This window comes from Chelonoidis abingdonii, chromosome 3 (assembly GCF_003597395.2).
Source record: "Chelonoidis abingdonii isolate Lonesome George chromosome 3, CheloAbing_2.0, whole genome shotgun sequence".
Taxonomy (NCBI): Eukaryota; Metazoa; Chordata; order Testudines; family Testudinidae; genus Chelonoidis; species Chelonoidis abingdonii.
In genome coordinates this window covers 131,707,140-131,724,147 of record NC_133771.1, presented here as the reverse complement: position 1 = coordinate 131,724,147, position 17,008 = coordinate 131,707,140, and the positions used below count along the sequence as shown (strand labels likewise).

At 44.8% G+C, this 17,008-nt stretch overlaps 1 protein-coding gene across 6 annotated transcripts in view; it reads right to left on the bottom strand.

The window, feature by feature from the left end:
• The window catches only part of CEP43 (centrosomal protein 43), a 69,635-nt gene that overhangs the window by 27,261 nt on the left and 25,366 nt on the right, over positions 1-17,008 (bottom strand). For all 6 annotated transcript variants that reach the window (XM_032781462.2, XM_032781438.2, XM_032781429.2 and 3 more), the window contains one exon: positions 9,246-9,326. In XM_032781462.2, the coding sequence (XP_032637353.1) occupies positions 9,246-9,326 (81 nt within the window). The remainder of the gene's footprint in view (positions 1-9,245; positions 9,327-17,008) is intronic.

Genomic DNA, 17,008 nt, shown 5'->3' with positions numbered 1-17,008 from the left:
TGCAGCAGGAGCATTCCACAGTAACGACTAATGTGTGTCCCGGAGCAGATAAGCATGCGGGATGTCAGAAACGGAGCTTTGAAAGGGGATATCCGCATGCCTGCAGCCGAGTTCAAAATAATTACCAGAGCTGCCACTTGACTTCAGGGGATTATTGGATGTTTCCAGAGGCCAATCAGAGTGCAGTAATGCAACGCATCATCCACACTGACACCCCTGGCGCTCCAGCCTGGGCACAGCAAGCTCTATGCTTCTTGTGGAGGTGGATTACCAGGAGCGCTCCAGCTGTAGAGTCCAGGTGCTCTAAGTGCCTTGCCAGTGTGGACACCTCAGGAGTTATGGTGCCTGAGGCTGATTTAATGCGCTGCAACTGTAGACAAGGCCATATGTTAACAGATATGCTGTGGAAGAGTCAATGTGGCTTTTGTAAAGGGAAATCATGCCTCATCCATCTATTAGAATTCTTTGAGGGGGTCAAAAAGCATGTGGACAAGGGTGATCCAGTGGATAAGGCATATCTGGACTTTCAAAAAGCCTTTCACAAGGTCCCACATCAAAAGCTCTTAAACAAAATAGGCAATAATGGGATAAATGGAAAGGTCCTCCCATGGATCAGTAACTGGTTAAAAGACAGGAAACAAAGGGTAGGAATTAATGGTCAGTATTCACGATAGAGAGAGATAAATAGCAGTGTCCCCCAGGGATCTCTACCGGGACCAGTACTGTTCAATATATTCATAAATGATCTGGAAAAAGGGGTAAACAGTGAGGTGGCAAAGTTTGCAGAAGAAACTAAATTACTCAAGATAGTTATATCCAAAGCTGACTGAAAAGTTACAAAGGGATCTAACAAAACTGGTGATTGGGCAACAAAATGGCAAATGAAATTCAATGGGGATTAATGCAAAGTTATGTACATTGGAAAACACAGTCCCGACTAATGCCACTGTATAAACCCATGGTATGTAATGCCACTAATGCCACTGTATAAACCCATGGTATGGCCACACCCTGAATACTGACTGCATACAGTACTGCATGCCCCATCTCAAAAAAATAAATAAATAAATAAATTAGAATTGGAAAAAGTACAGAGAAGGGCAACAAAAACAATTGGGAGTATGGAACAGGTTTAATATGAGGAGAGATTAAAGAGACTGAGACTGTTCATCTTAGAAAAGAAACGACTTGGGGGGGAAATGATAAAGGTCAATAAATACATGAATGGTATGAAGAAAGTGAATTGTTATTTACCCCTTCACATAACACAACACATTACCACGGGTCACCCAATGAAATTAAATTGATAGCATATTTAAAACAAACAAAAGAAAGTACTACTTTAAACACAACACACAGTCAACCTGTGGAACTCATTGCCAGCGGATGTTATGAAGACCAAAAGTATAACTGGGTTCAAAAAGGAATTAGAGAAGATGATAGAGGATAGGTATCAATGGCTATTAGTCAAGATGGTCAGGGACGCAACCCCATGCTCTACGTGTTCCTAAACCTCTGACTGACAGAAGCTGGGACTGGACAAGGGATGGTTCACTTGATAAACTGCCCCATTCTGTTCACTCCCTCTGAAGCATCTGGCATCAGCCACTGTCAGAAAATAGGATATTGGGCTAGATGGACCATTGGTCTGATTAGTATGGTCATTCTGATGTTTATGTAAAGCTTGCTATCAAAGCAATCACTTTATATGTACAAAACAAAATTTTCCACAGAAGATAGAAAAGACATACAGCATTTCTCTACTACATTTCTGATAATGCAAAATGATTCCCTACTGTCAGTTTATTACACCTTTGTTCAGTTTCCTTTTAAGTGTTCCAAGCATAGGCGTGCACACAGGGTGTGCCCAGGCACATCCTAATGCAGGGGTGGGCAAACTACGGCCTGGCTCTGGCCCCTCAGGGCTTTGGATCCGGCCCATGGGACTTGCACCCCCGTGGTGCCGCAGGCTCCACACCGCTCTCAGAAGCGGTCAGCACCACGTCCCTGGGCCTCGGGGGGGTGGGGGCAGGGAAGAGCTCCATGTGTTACTCCAGGCACCACCCCCACAGCTTCCATTGGCCGGGAACTGAGAACCGTGGCCAGTAGAAGCTCTGGGGGAGGTACCTGGAGGCGTTGCAAGGGCAGCATGAAAAAAGTGGCTGTGTGTTTTAATTTAAATCGCATGATATGCTCTTTTCGTTTTAAAGTTTGGATTGTTGTATTATGCAATCAGCACCGAATTGCGTAATATAGATGTTGTAGAAATGTATAAAAAGCCCACGTTCGCTCCCAGCATGCGTCCCCACTACTGCGGTGCCGCCGCATTACCATTGGTCCTCCCCTCTCCCCCTCCGACTACTATTCTAGAAAATTCTTTGACCTATATAAGCGGCTGCATCAGGTGTGCCCAGCACAGCGTCTACAGCGTTTGTAATCTTTGTCACGTGTACTCTACTGAAACAGCATAACAAGCCTGTGGCTTTACCTTTTAATTCAATCGTATGATACCCCCTTTTAATTTTAAAATATGGTTTGGTCCGTTGTTAAGATAAGAAAAGGAGCAGGCAAACTAAATTATAATGAATGTGCTGATAGTAGTGCAAATACCTCAGACTTCTCGGTTAAGAACTTACATGAAGATAATGCCGCCACCAGTTTCAGTGATTGCAATAAACTGAGTAATGACCAACAGAAACAGACTTTGTCTCTTAGTTCAGGTCAGCATAGTTCCTATTCAAAGCCATCAAACATTGCATCTGATGACTCGGTCTGTGATATTCCAAAAAACAGATTAGAACGCTCGTCTCTATTATCTAGAGGTCTTTATCAGCCTAGACTGAGCATGTTTCCTAGAAGTAAAATAGGGAATAAACAAAAAAAAAAAAAGTTTTCAGTCTGATTGGTATGAAAGGGTAGGTGGTTAGAATATAGCCCATCAAAGGATGCAGAATTTTGCTTTTACTGCCATTTCTTCTCCTCTAATGATGCAGCAAACAAAGGTCACACTGATCCAGCATTTATTAATAAGGGATTCAGAAACTGGCACAGGGCTAACAAATGTTTTAAAAACGACCAAATGTCAAAATCTCATGCGTTGAGCTGTGCTTCATGGTAAAGTTTTAATGAAGGGAAACCTACTGATGTATTGTTGGTTGAGGGCAAGCAGGCTTATCTGTCAAAACAAGAAGAATGGTGCCATAACCAAAGCATAATGGAGCGTCTGATTGACATTGTTCTGTGTTTGGCGAAAGGTGAGAGACCATTCAGAGGTCAATGAAAAAGCTGACAGTTTTGAGAATGGTTTATTTCTAAAATCTTGTCAATATGCTCCAAAAATATGATCCCATAATGGCAAAGCATGTGCAACAATCTCCTTGAAACGCTACCTATCTGAGTAATCGCATCCAAAATGCTTTAATTGTGGCCTTGCACAATGTTGTGCAACAAAAGATTGTGTCTTCACTAAATGGAAAAATGGTCTCAATAATTGCTGACAACACTGACTGTGGACACCATGAGCAGATATCCATTGTAGTGCGGTATTCTGACAAGGAAAAACAAAGTCCAGTTGAACATTTTGTGTCTGTTCAGAGACTGTTAACAGCTGATGCTCAATCTATTTTTGACCAGTTAAATGACATCCTTGGCATTCTTAAAATTGACTGGTCACCAGTGATGTCTGTCTGTTTTGATGGTGCATCTACTATGTCTGGATGTACTGTGGGAGTTCAAATGAAATGTAAAGAAACAAACAAACAATTAAATACTCTATCTACACTACTACGCACATTGTTTTAAGCTCGTCCTAGAAGATGCATTCACTTCAAGTAAAGGAAACAGAGCTGTATGATTTTTTTGGTGTTAGTCAGACTGTTTATGCCTTCATGGAGGGGAGTCCTATGTGACATGCAGTAATTGAGAAGATTTCACAAGATGTAGGATCCCAGTTGAAGACTTTGAAGTCATTATCAAACACAAGATGGGCATGCAGAGCAGAAGCAGTGGCTGCTGTAAAACAAGACTACTCCATTATTTTACAAGCTTTACAAGAGATTATCAAAACAACTCGTCTTGCTGACGCTAAAATAAAAGCCAGGGGCCTTATCCATGAACTAAATTCATTCAAGTTCATCTTTGCCCTTCACATGATATACCCTGTTCTCCAGAAGGGGTAAAAGTGAGTAAGGCTCTTCAAGCTCCAGATCTCAACTTACTTACTGCAATGACAGGGGTGAAAAGCTTGAGTAACTCTTTCGCTGCGATGAGAAGTGTCCCAGAATATTTTCAATCTATTTTCAATGACAGTGTGAAAATGTGTGTAGAGAATGATATATCGATTCCCCCAGTTAAGAAGAGAAAAACAGCCACTCATATTGATGACGTGTCTGCATCCCAGCATCACTTTGATACAAAAGAGAAGCAGGAGAGAATAACTTCATTTTACTCACTCCTAGACTCAGTGATTACCGGCACTGACCAGCAATTTGAACAGGAGACTTGTAAAATTGTGACTGCAATGGGAAAACTGCTGAGCTGAGACATTGGCAGGGACAATATGAGAATCATTGCCAACAAATTTAAAGTGTCCTTGGATGAGTTGGAAGCTGAAGTCAGATTGCTTTGGGATTATGACGGATCTGTTCCTAAAGGTAGCCACTATGACCACCACCAGAGAGTGGCTTCATTGGCTAAAGGAATCGGATCAGTCTTCCATGTTCCAGGCCTTTTACAAACCTGTTCAATGCTTTGCACTCTTACCTGTTACAAGCTGTTCACGTGAAAGAGCCTTTTCGAAAGTAGCACATGTAAAAAACAAACTAAGAAGCACAATGTCCCAACAGTGCCTCAACTCACTTATGATTTTGTACACTGAACAAGAATTGGCTTTGTCAGTTAAATTCCTCAGTCATATCATTGTAAATAAGTCCATAACACCTGGCGAGCGACATACTCTCTAGGACAGGAAGAAGAAGAAACCTTAATCTGTTTTGGTCAATTTAGGTTAGCTCATTATCTGGTTAAAGATAAAGATAATGAAAATTGACTGTATCTTTGTATACGCCTGGTTATCACTACAGCAAAAGTTTGGTATTTTGTGTCTCATTTTTTAAGTAAAGTTTAGTTGTTTAATTTAAAAAAAATAAGTTAAGTTTTAGTTTCTTGAGTTTGTTTGATGAATAAAAATAATGTCCTTTATGATTGAATATTCAATAAATGTTCGCCTTTAAAAAGGATGGTAGGTGGTGGAAGAGGAATGGAGTTGTTCCTGGTCTGGCTGTGACACAGACACAACCTCAGAGTCCGAAGATAAATCAGCCTCTTAGGAAGGGGCTGTTCCCATTGGTGCTGGCGATTAATGTTGGGAGCCCGGACACAGCAGTTATGGTAAGATTATGGCCAGCTTCCCTTTGGACAGTAGAGGCAAACAAAGAGGCAGGTGGAAGACTGGAGGCATGGATGGTACCATCTGCCGGGATGATACAGTTACAGCAGGTGCTGGTACTGGGCAAGAAGACTCCTGGATTGTTCGCAAAGCGGATCCTGAGACACTCAGTAGGTCCCATGCTGCCGCATAGCTTCCGGAGCAGACGGTACCGGGATAATCTCCTGTACCGTTGAACCAGACGAAGCCACCTCAGAGGTGCTGATGCTGATAGTCCCTGCTGAGCAGATGACTGTCTCGGAGTGGATGTGGAGTGCACTCTGTCGTACTTGTACAAATGTCTGCTAAACTTCGGTGCTGAGGACTTTGCTCTCCCAGATACTGAACCCTTACATACCATCTTCTGGTAGCTCTTCCTCAGTACTTCGGAGACGGAGCATTTCTGATTGACACAGATGCACTCGCTACCTTCCTTGAGTGGGATCACTCTGAGGGTGGACACAAAGCCACTTCCCTGAGAAGAAACTTAGGCCTGGCTCCCTGTCTCTGTCTTGGTTCTTGGATTAAAGTCCTGCAAATTTGAAAACGGTCCCTGATGTGAGATTCCCCAAGACACTTCAGGCAATTGGACTGCAGGTCACGCGCTGGCATCAGTTTCTTGAAGGAAAGCAGGGCTTGAAACCCAGTGACCAAGGCATAACCCAGCAATGGGAACCAAAATATTTACAAACACTTCAAAAGAAAACTCTTTTCCATAAACAGTTTAAACTACTGAAATTACTGAAACGAGTAACAACCATATAAACATAGGAAAAAACCTGCAATAGCAAAAATCACATTTTCCAACAACTGTCAAAGGCCGCAAGAAGGAACTGAGGGGGGTGGGCAGCAGCTCTGCCCTTTATATCTTTGCAAGGTGGAATATGCAGCAAAGGGCGCATGTGCCATTCAAATGGGTACCACTAAGGGAAAAATCTCTCATAACTGCACACACACACCGCCCATCCCACCCCCTGAAGTGGAACTGACATGCGCAATCATTCAAAGAACTGTCTCTTACATAAATTTAGATATCTCCCTGCTCATCTCTTTTCCAGATTATAAATATATTAAAACACTGGGTATGACATATAAGCTTAAGGCATCCTGCTGTCAACTTTTTGCTATGAGTACATTTTTCCTTTTATTTTTCCTCTTAGCCAGGTTATGATCTAATAATTTGCCTTTCATCCCATGATTTCATTTTTCATAAATTATATCAACTTTATCCACTACTTTGACATGTTGCAAGAATTCTAGTAGATCAGTGAGATACTATTTCCTATGCAGACACCATGCTAGTTAGATCCTAACGTAATATGATCTTCCAGGTATTTTATTATTCTATTTTTTAATTATAATTTTAACCTATTTAGCAGGTACAGATATACGGTTTACTGCCCTGCAATTCCACAAATCATCCATAGACACGTTTACTATCCTCCAATTCTCCAGTACAGTAGCTGTTTTTAATGAGAGATTGCACAGTTTTGCTAGTGGTTCAAACACTTTATACTTAAGCTCCTTCAGAACCCTTGGAAATATACCAAGTGGGCCTGGTATCATAAAAAGCACAGTGGGTAATTAGTCAGACACAAAAGAGGATTTCTAAGTCAAGGACCAGCAGAAGCGTCCACTGCACACAAACTGCACAAAAGCTCTGTAAGGATAACTGATTTTCCAGGTAATTTTGTCATTTATATGCCTATTTTCAGGGAACAACTCAACATTGTATACTCAGCATGACAAAGTAGTGCACAAATTTACTAAAATGGAGTTTGTAGACATTCAGGAAACAGGAAAGCCAGTTACACCTCTACCTCGATATAACACGACCTGATATAACACAAATTCGAATATAACATGGTAAAGCAATGCTGTGGGGCGGGGGGGGCGCACACTCTGGCAGATCAAAGCAAGTTCGATATAATGCGGTTTCACCTATAATGCAGTAAACTTTTTTGGCTCCCAAAGACAGCGTTATATCGGGGTAGAGGTGTATACTGTCAAGGCAATGCCAGCACCAAAAGTAAAAATTTCCACTCTCTTAAACAAAAGAAATGAATGAAAAATTCCAAAGCAGCCACTCGTTACTAGTTTTCTGGATTCTTTTTCTTGCTATGCACGTTGACATTTCAAACTTTTTTTTGAATGTTGTAATATGCCTTCAGCTGTAATGTGCTTTATTCAGATATACTTTTTTTTTAATCTGAGTGACAGCTGAAGCCATTTATATAAGATGTGAATAATTACATTAGTGGCATAAGTTCTGAAAACAAGTTTTCCCTGTTAAAACAGAATAAGTGTGTTGCTGCTTTAAAAGAAGTGTAGTTGCTCAAAGGTACTTTGCTGGGATGACTTCTGGCCTAATACAGATACAGGTGTTAATGAAAGTCAAAACTTATCAGTACACTTTTCCTCTGTTCTACATAGTGACAGCCAGAAAACATTCAGTGATGTATAGTTTGTGCCAATTTTAATGTTTTGATAATTGAAATAAATTACCAATTTTAAAGCAAGATCTCTGCAGTAATAATATAGCTAGTATATAACCAAGCATCAGTTAAGCAATTCAAGTTGGAGAAACATACGGTGATAATCTTAAGTAATATTTAGGGAAACTACTTAATTGAAACAGCTGTGAAATCAAGATGATGGGAATTCAGCAGGGTGTTCCAATTAAGCAGCTTCTACCATATGAGTTTTTCTGTCCCCTCCTTCATAACAAGCTGTACTATTCTATCCTATTTTACAGCAATTGGACTCCCCTGCCTTCATCACATGAATTTTCTTTTTAAAATTTAGTTTTATTTTTACATACAAAAAAATGAATCCAGTTTTTGTTCTCTATTCTAAAGTATTTTTGAGAAGCAAGGTGGCGGTTAGAGACTAAGCTGTAAGTGATGTGTCATTCAGAACTGCTGATATATGTATCAGAGGGAAAACAGAAACACTAGGACTTTGAAACTACTGCTGGAATGCACCACTTAATGTACTCCACATCCACATTCAAATTCCCCAAAACTGGAGTAAAATGGGAAGCAACAAAACTAGTTTCAGTTTTTACGCATCTAAAATAAAAACTCAAAAAGGAAACCTTGTTATTGAGGAGGAAGTGAAGTGGACTAACCTTGGATGAGCACAAGTGTCCAGAGTAGTCTTTTTTTGTTTTGACTAGAAAATGTATAGGATCACTTCATTAACACAGCAACACATCAGTGTTTATCTCATGATGTGATATCATCACTTGTTGTGACAATGAGCCCCTCACCTTGTGCCAAACACATTTAAGACATGGCTATAACTTGCCATGACACCTAATTTTCTGTACTGCTTATCTAACAGCATGCTGCAACACATCCTATGACAATCTTCACAACGTTTTACATTAAAACAGCATGCAGAAAGTCCTTAATATTGCAACTAACTAAATACTTTCAGACTGAGCATCTTCAGATTAAGCATACAGCTTCATGTCTGAAAGATGGATGATTAGCACCAAGCAAAGTCCATTTAAGAGCTTGATTATACATCTCCCATGTAAGGCATTATTGATAAATTAAATTAAATGACCAGTATTTCAACTTCCACTGTCACTACATAAGGATTTACACAGCTCTTCTATATTTCAAAAATGTTTGGAAAAGAAAGACCAGAGCCTCAACCAGCTGAGTATGATGGCCAAAAGATTCCTGCTAAATGAATCACTCAGCACTTCTGCAATAATAGTCTTTTACATTAAAAAACAACAACGCTTTTTAATGAACTTATACAAAAATTCTTACATTATTTAGTGTTTCCTTTTATGTAGCTAACTTACCTTACTCGATATTGGATGTGTATTTGATCTTCCATCGGGTGATTTTGATGAAGAACGCATGTCAGACAGAACTGGAACTACCTAAACCAAAGTTGCACAAAGAAAACAACATACTTAAGATTCTACAAGACTGTGTCAGAATGCCAAATGACGACAACAAAGCATGCAAAACTCTTTGCCCTTCACTACATACAAATTGTGACATTGTGCAACCACTTTAGCAATTCTAAGCCAGAACTATTTTCAAATTAAGTTTTCTTCTGACTAATTTATTAATGTGTATTTAAACACATTCTTGGTGTAAGTGAAAGAGCTGAATGCACTACTTCTGAAAGTCTGGTAAACATTCCTTTCGTTTAAATGACTATCCTGACCAGGAATGATAATAAATGCTATCACCTGGATTTCACTCTCTCTGCTTATAGGGCAGACCCCATTAAATTTGGTGATCCCTTCTAACTTCACTATATTCATCTCAGTGAATATTTTGTCATACAAATGCTTCAGTTTTCTTTTAAAAATACTTCTGATGAAAAATACGAAAGGTTTAAGCAGAAAAGCAATATTTCAGATTAACAGATCGTACAGATTTTCATTACAATTAGGAATGTGCCAAAAGTTAACTAAACACTAACCAGAGAGGCAAGGTGGGTGAGGTAATATCTTTTATACTGCACATAGTACACTGCATAAACAATAACCAGTCACAAGTGTTTGACTGAAGCTAAATTAGCCCTAGTCTACACTATGAGTTCAGGTCGAATTTAGCTGCGTTACATCGATTTAACCCTACACCCGTCCACACGACAAAGCCGTTTAAATAGTTTAAAAGCTAGTGTGTTTAATGATTAATTTGCCTTGGCATTCGCAGCCAGTACAGCTACTGGAAAAGTCTGTTAACATGTCTAAGGATGGAGCTGAAATCCTCCAAAGACATCTCAGTGAAGCTATCCAGGATGGACTCCCAAAGCCTTTGCAAAAGGTTTCTGGGGTGGACAGCTTTATACCATCCTCCATGGTAGGACACTTTACCATGCCAGGCCAGTAGCACTTAGTCTGGAATCACTGCATAACACAGCGTATGGCCCCGGAGTTTGCTGGCATTCAAACAACATCCGTTCTTTATCTCTCTGTGTTATCCTCAGGAGAGTGATATCGTTCATGGTTACCTGCTTGAAATAGGGTGATTTTATTAAAGGGACATTCAGAAATGCCTGTTTGTGCTGGGCTGTTTGCCTGTGGCTGAACAGAAATGTTTCCCACTGTTAGGGGGAGGGGTGAAGCGATCATCCCAGAGAACTGGGTGTGGGAGGGGTAGGGGGCAATAGTTGAGTTTGTACTGCATGTTAACCCAAAAACCGCAGCCTCTCCTTTTAAATAGCCAACCCATTTTAAATAAAGAGAGTCTACTCATTGTTCTCTAAAATGTGTCTTTTTAACTACCACGCCCCCTTTTTTTTTTCCCCTCCACCAGCTGCAAATGTTTCTACGCTCACACTATCTTCTCCTTCCAGAGGCTAGTGAAGATTAGAAGGTGAAAAAAACCACACTCGGGATGAAATGTTCTCTGAGCTCATGTAGTCCTCCCACACTGAAAGAGCCCAACAGAATGCGTGGAGGCAGACAATGTCAGAGTGCAGGAAAGCACAATATGAAAGCGAGGACAGGTGGCGGGCTAAAGATGATAGGTGGCATCAGCTTGGTGACAGAAGGCAAGAGACAATGCTGAGGCTACCGGAGGAACAAACTGATATGCTCCGTTGTATGGTTGAGGTTCAGGAAAGGAAGCATGAACAAAGACCGTGGCTACAGCCCCTGCGTAACCAACCACCCTCGTCCTCAAGTTCCATAGCCTCCTCACCCAGATGCCCAAGAAAGCAGTGGGGTGCCATCTGGGTACTCAACCACTCCACCCCAGAGGACTGCCCAAGCAACAGAAAGCTGGCATTCAATAAGTTTTAAAGTGAAGTGTGGCCGTGTCCTTCCCTCCTCCCTCACCCCCTCCCGGACTACCTTGTCAGTTATCCCTCTATTTGTGTGATGAATTAATAAAGAATGCATGAATATGAAGCAACAATCACTTTATTGCCTCTGCAAGCAGTGATTGAAGGTGGGAGGGGAGGGTTGTTAGCTTACAGGGAAGTAGAGTGAACCAAGGGGAGGGGAGCGGTCATCAAGGAGAAAAAGACGGTTACTCACCTTTGTAACTGTTGTTCTTCAAGATGTGTTGCTCATATCCATTCCAATTAGGTGTGCGCGCGCCACGTACACGTTCTTCTGAGACTTTTTACCCTAGCAACACTCAGTGGGCCAGCAGGTCGCCCCCTGGAGTGGCGCCGCTATGGCGCCTGATATATACTCCTGCCGGCCCATCCGCTCCTCAGTTCCTTCTTGCCAGCTACTTCGACAGTGGGGAAGGAGGGCGGGTGTGGAATGGATATGAGCAACACATCTCGAAGAACAACAGTTACAAAGGTGAGTAACCGTCTTTTCTTCTTCGAGTGCTTGCTCATATCCATTCCAATTAGGTGATTCCCAAGCCTTACCTAGGCGGAGGGGTCGGAGCGAGATGTTGAGGAATGTAAGACTGCTGAGCTGAAGGCGGCATCGTCTCTGGACTGCTGGACCAATGCATAGTGCGATGCAAAGGTGTGGATGGAAGACCAGATGGCCATGCGGCAGATTTCCTGTATGGAACATGGGCCAAGAATGTGGCAGATTAGGCTTGAGCCCGAGTAGAGTGGGCGGTGAGATGACCAGTCGGAACATGAGCTAAGTCATAGCAAGCCCAAATACAGGATGTCACCCAAGAAGCAATACGTTGGGAGGAGATTGCCATGCCCTTCATACTTTCTGCCACCGCTACAAATAGCTGAGGTGAGCGTCGGAAGGGTCTGGTCCTCTCAATGTAAAAGGCAAGAGCCCTATGGACATCCAGAGTATGCAGCTGCTGTTCCCGTCGCAATGAGTGCGGCTTTGGAAAGAAGACTAGCAGAAAGAGGTCCTGATTAACGTGAAAGGCGGAGACGACCTTAGGGAGGAACGCCAGGTGCGGTCGCAGCTATACCTTGTCCTTATGGAACACCGTATATGGAGGATCCACAGTCAATGCTCGAAGTTCTGAGACTCGTCTAGCTGAGGTGACAGCGACTAGGAATGCTGTCTTCCAGGACAGGTACAGCAGCGAGCATGTGGCTAAAGGCTCAAAGGGGGGCCCCCATGAGCCTGGTTAAGACGAGGTTCAGGTCCCAGGTAGGGGTAGGGCATTTGACCTGGGGGTAGAGTCGCTCCAAGCTTTTGAGGAATCTGGAAACTATAGGGTGGGAAAAAACTGAACTGCCAGCTTCCCCAGGATGGAAGGTGGAAATAGCTGCAAGATGCACTCGTAGAGAGGAGATCACCAGACCTTGCTCTTTGAGAGACCATAAATAGTCCAAGATAGGGGGGACTAATACAGAATGAGGAGAAAGGCCCTGTTGGGCGCACCAGTGGCAGACGCACTTCCATTTAGCAAGGTATGTCGATCGTGTGGAAGGCTTCCTGCTTTCGAGCAGCACCTGTTGCACTGCAGCGGACCAACGCAACTCCGATTGGCTTAACCAGACAGCAGCCACACTGTCAGATGAAGGGACCGCAGGTCCGGATGGTGCATCCTGCCGAAGTCTTGCGTGATCAGGTCCGGCCAGAGTGGTAGGGGAAACGGGTCTGACAGGGACAGGTCGAGCAGCATGGTGTACCAGTGCTGCCTCAGCCGAGCCGATCAGGATAAGACGGGCGTTGTCCCTGCGGAGCTTGAGTAGGACTCGGTGGACGAGAGGAAACAGTGGGAAGGCATAACAGAGGTGGCCCGTCCACGGAATCAGGAACGCATCCGACAGGGAGCCCGGGGAGTGACCTTGCAGGGAGCAGACCACCTGGCATTTCCTGTTCACTCTGGATGCAAACAGGTCTATGTGGGGAAAGCCCCACCTCCGGAAAACCGAATGGAGAATGTCCGGACGGATGCACCATTCGTGTGATAGGAAGGACCTGCTCAGGTGATCTGCGAGCATGTTCCGCACTCCTGGGAGGAAGGAGGCCACTAGATCTATGGAGTGGGCTATGCAGAAGTCCCACAGTCGGATCGCTTCCTGACACAAGGGGGAGGACCGTGTCCCTCCCTACTTGTTGATGTAATACATGGCAGTTGTGTTGTCCGTGAATACTGCAACACAACGGCCTTGTAGATGGCGCTGGAACGCTTGGCATGCCAGTCAGACTGCTCTCAGCTCTCGGACATTGATGTGAATCGTCAGCTCCCGTGATGACCAAAGGCCTTGGGTGTGCAGGTGCCCTAGGTGAGCACCCCAGCCCAGTGAGGACGTGTCCGTTGTTAGGGACGTGGAGGGCTGGGGAGGATGAAACGGCAGGCCTGCACACACTCGAGATGACGTCCTCCACCAGTCGAGGGAGCCTAGAACGTTCGGCGGAACTGTCAGAATAATGTCTACGGCGTCTCTGCCCGGCCGATAGACGGAAGCGAGCCAGATTTGTAGAGGACGCATTCGCAGTCTGGCATGCTTTGTGACGAATGTGCATGCAGCCATGTGCCTGAGGAGAGCAAGGCAAGAACGAGCAGAGGTAGTTGGAAAACTCTGAAGACTTTTGACAAGGGAGACTATGGCCTGAAACCGGTGTGGGGGTAAACTGGCCATTGCAAGGTTGGAGTCCAGCGTTGCCCCGATAAATTCTAGCCTCTGTGCAGGCACCAGAGTGGACTTGTCCAAATTGATGATCAGGCCTAGATGCATAAACAATTCTCTGATGATGGTGACATGGCTGATGACTTGTGCCTCGGAGGCCCCTCGGATAAGCCAGTCGTCGAGGTAAGGGAAGACGTGTATTTGACAACGGCGCAAGGAAGCAGCGACGACCGTCATACACTTCGTGAAGACCCGAGGGGCCAAGGAAAGACCAAAGGGGAGGACAGTAAACTGGTAGTGACCCTGATTTACTACAAAGTGCAGATACCTCCTGTGCGGGGGATAAATTGCAATGTGGAAATATGCACCCTTCATGTCGAGAGTGGCGTACCAATCTCCGGGATCCAGGGAAGGAATGATGGTTCCCAGGGATACCATGCGGAACTTGAACTTTTTGATGAATTTGTTCAGTCCTCACAGGTCCAGGATGGGCCGGAGGCCCCCTTTTGCCTTGGGAATTAGGAAATATTGGGAATAAACCCTCTTGCCCTTTAACTCCTCCGGTACCTCCTCTATAGCTCCGATTGAGAGGAGCCTGCGAACCTCCTGAATGAGGAGTTGCTCGTGAGAGGGGTCCCTGAAGAGGGACGAAGGGGCGGGATGGGAGGGAGGGGGTGAACAAACTGAAGACGGTATCCAAGCTCCACCGTACGTAGGCTCCAACGATCTGAAGTCAACTGGGACAACACAGGGAGGAACGGAGAAAGGCAGTTGTAGAACTGAAAGGGATCCAGGGAAGCAACTGGTACACTGCTCTCGGGCGCACCCTCAAAAGTTTGCTTTGGGTCCTGGTGTTGGTTTGGCAGGATCGGAATTGTTGCCCCCTTGAGGACCAGACTGACATCTGCGGGTAGTATGACCTCGCCTTCGGGCAAAATCTTGTCTTGGCCGAGGTGGGGGGTAAGGGCGCTGAGGTTGGGAGCGGAATGACCGTCTTTGAGTCTGGGGTGTATGCATTCCCAACGAACGCATAATGACGTGGTTGTCCTTCAGACTCTGTAGTCTGGGGTCCGTCTTTTGCGAAAACAAGCCTTGTCCACCAAATGGGCAAGTCTTGTATGGTGTGTTGCAGCTCAGGTGGTAGGCCAGACACCTGCAACCGTGATATACGTCGCATGGCTATGCCAGAGGCGACTGTTCTAGCGGCCGAATCTGCGGCATCTAGCGAGGCTTGTAAGGAGGTCCTCACGACCCTCTTCCCCTTCTCTAGGAGAGCTGTAAACTCCTGACGGGAGTCCTGCGGAACCAACTCGGTAAACTTGCCAACCGCCTCCCAGGTATTGTAACTGTATCTGCTTAAGAGGGCTTGTTCGCTAGGGAGGTGGAGATCAGCTAAGCCGCACTCCACTGTTCCAATGACTGACACGAGTGGTAAGAAGGAACTGAGGAGCGGATGGGCCGACAGGGGTATATATCAAGCGCCACAGCGGCACCACTCCAGGGGGCGACCTGCCGGCCCACGAAGTGTGCTAGGATAAAAAGTCTCCGACGAACGTGCACGCTGCGCGCGCACACCTAATTGGAATGGATATGAGCAAGCGCTCGAAGAACAAACAGAACTTTCACACCGTAGCCTGGCCAGTCACAAAACTGGTTTTCAAAGCTTACAGGAGGGCGCGCTGCGCATCAGAGACTCTTCTAACCGCCCTGGTGTCTGGCTGCGCGTAATCTGCGGCCAGGCGATTTGCCTCAACTTCCCACCTCGCCATAAACGTCTCCCCTTTACTCTCACAGATATTCTGGAGTGCACAGCAAGCAGTAATAACAATGGGAATATTGGTTTCGCTGAGCTCTATCAGAATCAATAAACTAAGCCAGTGCGCTTTTGAACATCCAAAGGCACATTCTACCACCATTCTGCACTTGCTCAGCCTGTAGTTGAACAGCTCCTGACTACTGTCCAGGCTGCCTGGGTATGGCTTCATGAAACATGGCATTAAGGGGTAGGCTAGGTCCCCAAGGATAACTATAGGTATTTCAACATCCCCAATGGTTATTTTCTGGTCTGGGAAGAAAGTCCCCTGCTGCAGCTTTTGAAACAGATCAGAGTTCCTGAAGATGAGAGTATCATGTACCTTTCCCGGCCATCCCACGTTGATGTTGGTGAAACGTCCCTTGTGATCCACCAATGCTTGCAGCACCACTGAAAAGCATCCCTTGCGGTTTATGTACTCGCTGTCTTGGTGCTCTGGTGCCAAGATAGGGATATGGGTTCCATCTATCGCCCCAACATAGTTAGGGAATCCCATTGCAGCAAAGCCATCCACTAGGACTTGCACATTTCCCAGAGTCACTACCCTTAACAGCAGCAGCTCTTTGATTGCATTGGATCACAGTAGCCCCCACAGTAGATTTGCCCACTCCAAATTGATGCCCCACTGACTGGTAGCTGTCTGGTGTTGCAAGTTTCCACAGGGCTATTGCCACTCACTTGTGAACTGTGAGGGCTGCTCTCATCTGGGTATTCTTGCGCTTCAGGGCAGGGGAAAGCAAGTCACAAAGTTCCATGAAAGTGCCCTTACCCGTGTGAAAGTTTCGCAGCCACTGGGAATCGTCCCAGACATGCAACACTATGCGGTCCCACCAGTCTGTGCTTGTTTCCCGGGCCCAGAATCAGTGTTCCACTGCATGAACATGCCCCAATAACAACATCATGATGTCCACATTGCTGAGACCTGTACTTTGAGAGAAGTCTGTGTCTATGTCCTCATCACTCTCATCACCGTGCTGCCGTTGCCTCCTCGCCTGGTTTTGCTTTTGCAGGTTCTGCATATACTGCAGGATCATGTGTGTGATGTTTACAGTGCTCATAATTGTGGTGATCTGAGCAGGCTCCATGCTTGCCATGCTATGGCATCTGCACTGAAAAAAGGTGCGAAATGATTGTCTGCCATTGCTCTGATGGAAGGAGGGGCGACTTGGCTTACAGGGAATTAAAAAATCAACAAAGAGAGTGGGTCTGCATCAAGGAGAAACACACAACTGTCACACAGAATGGTCCCCTCAAGGGCTGAACTCAAA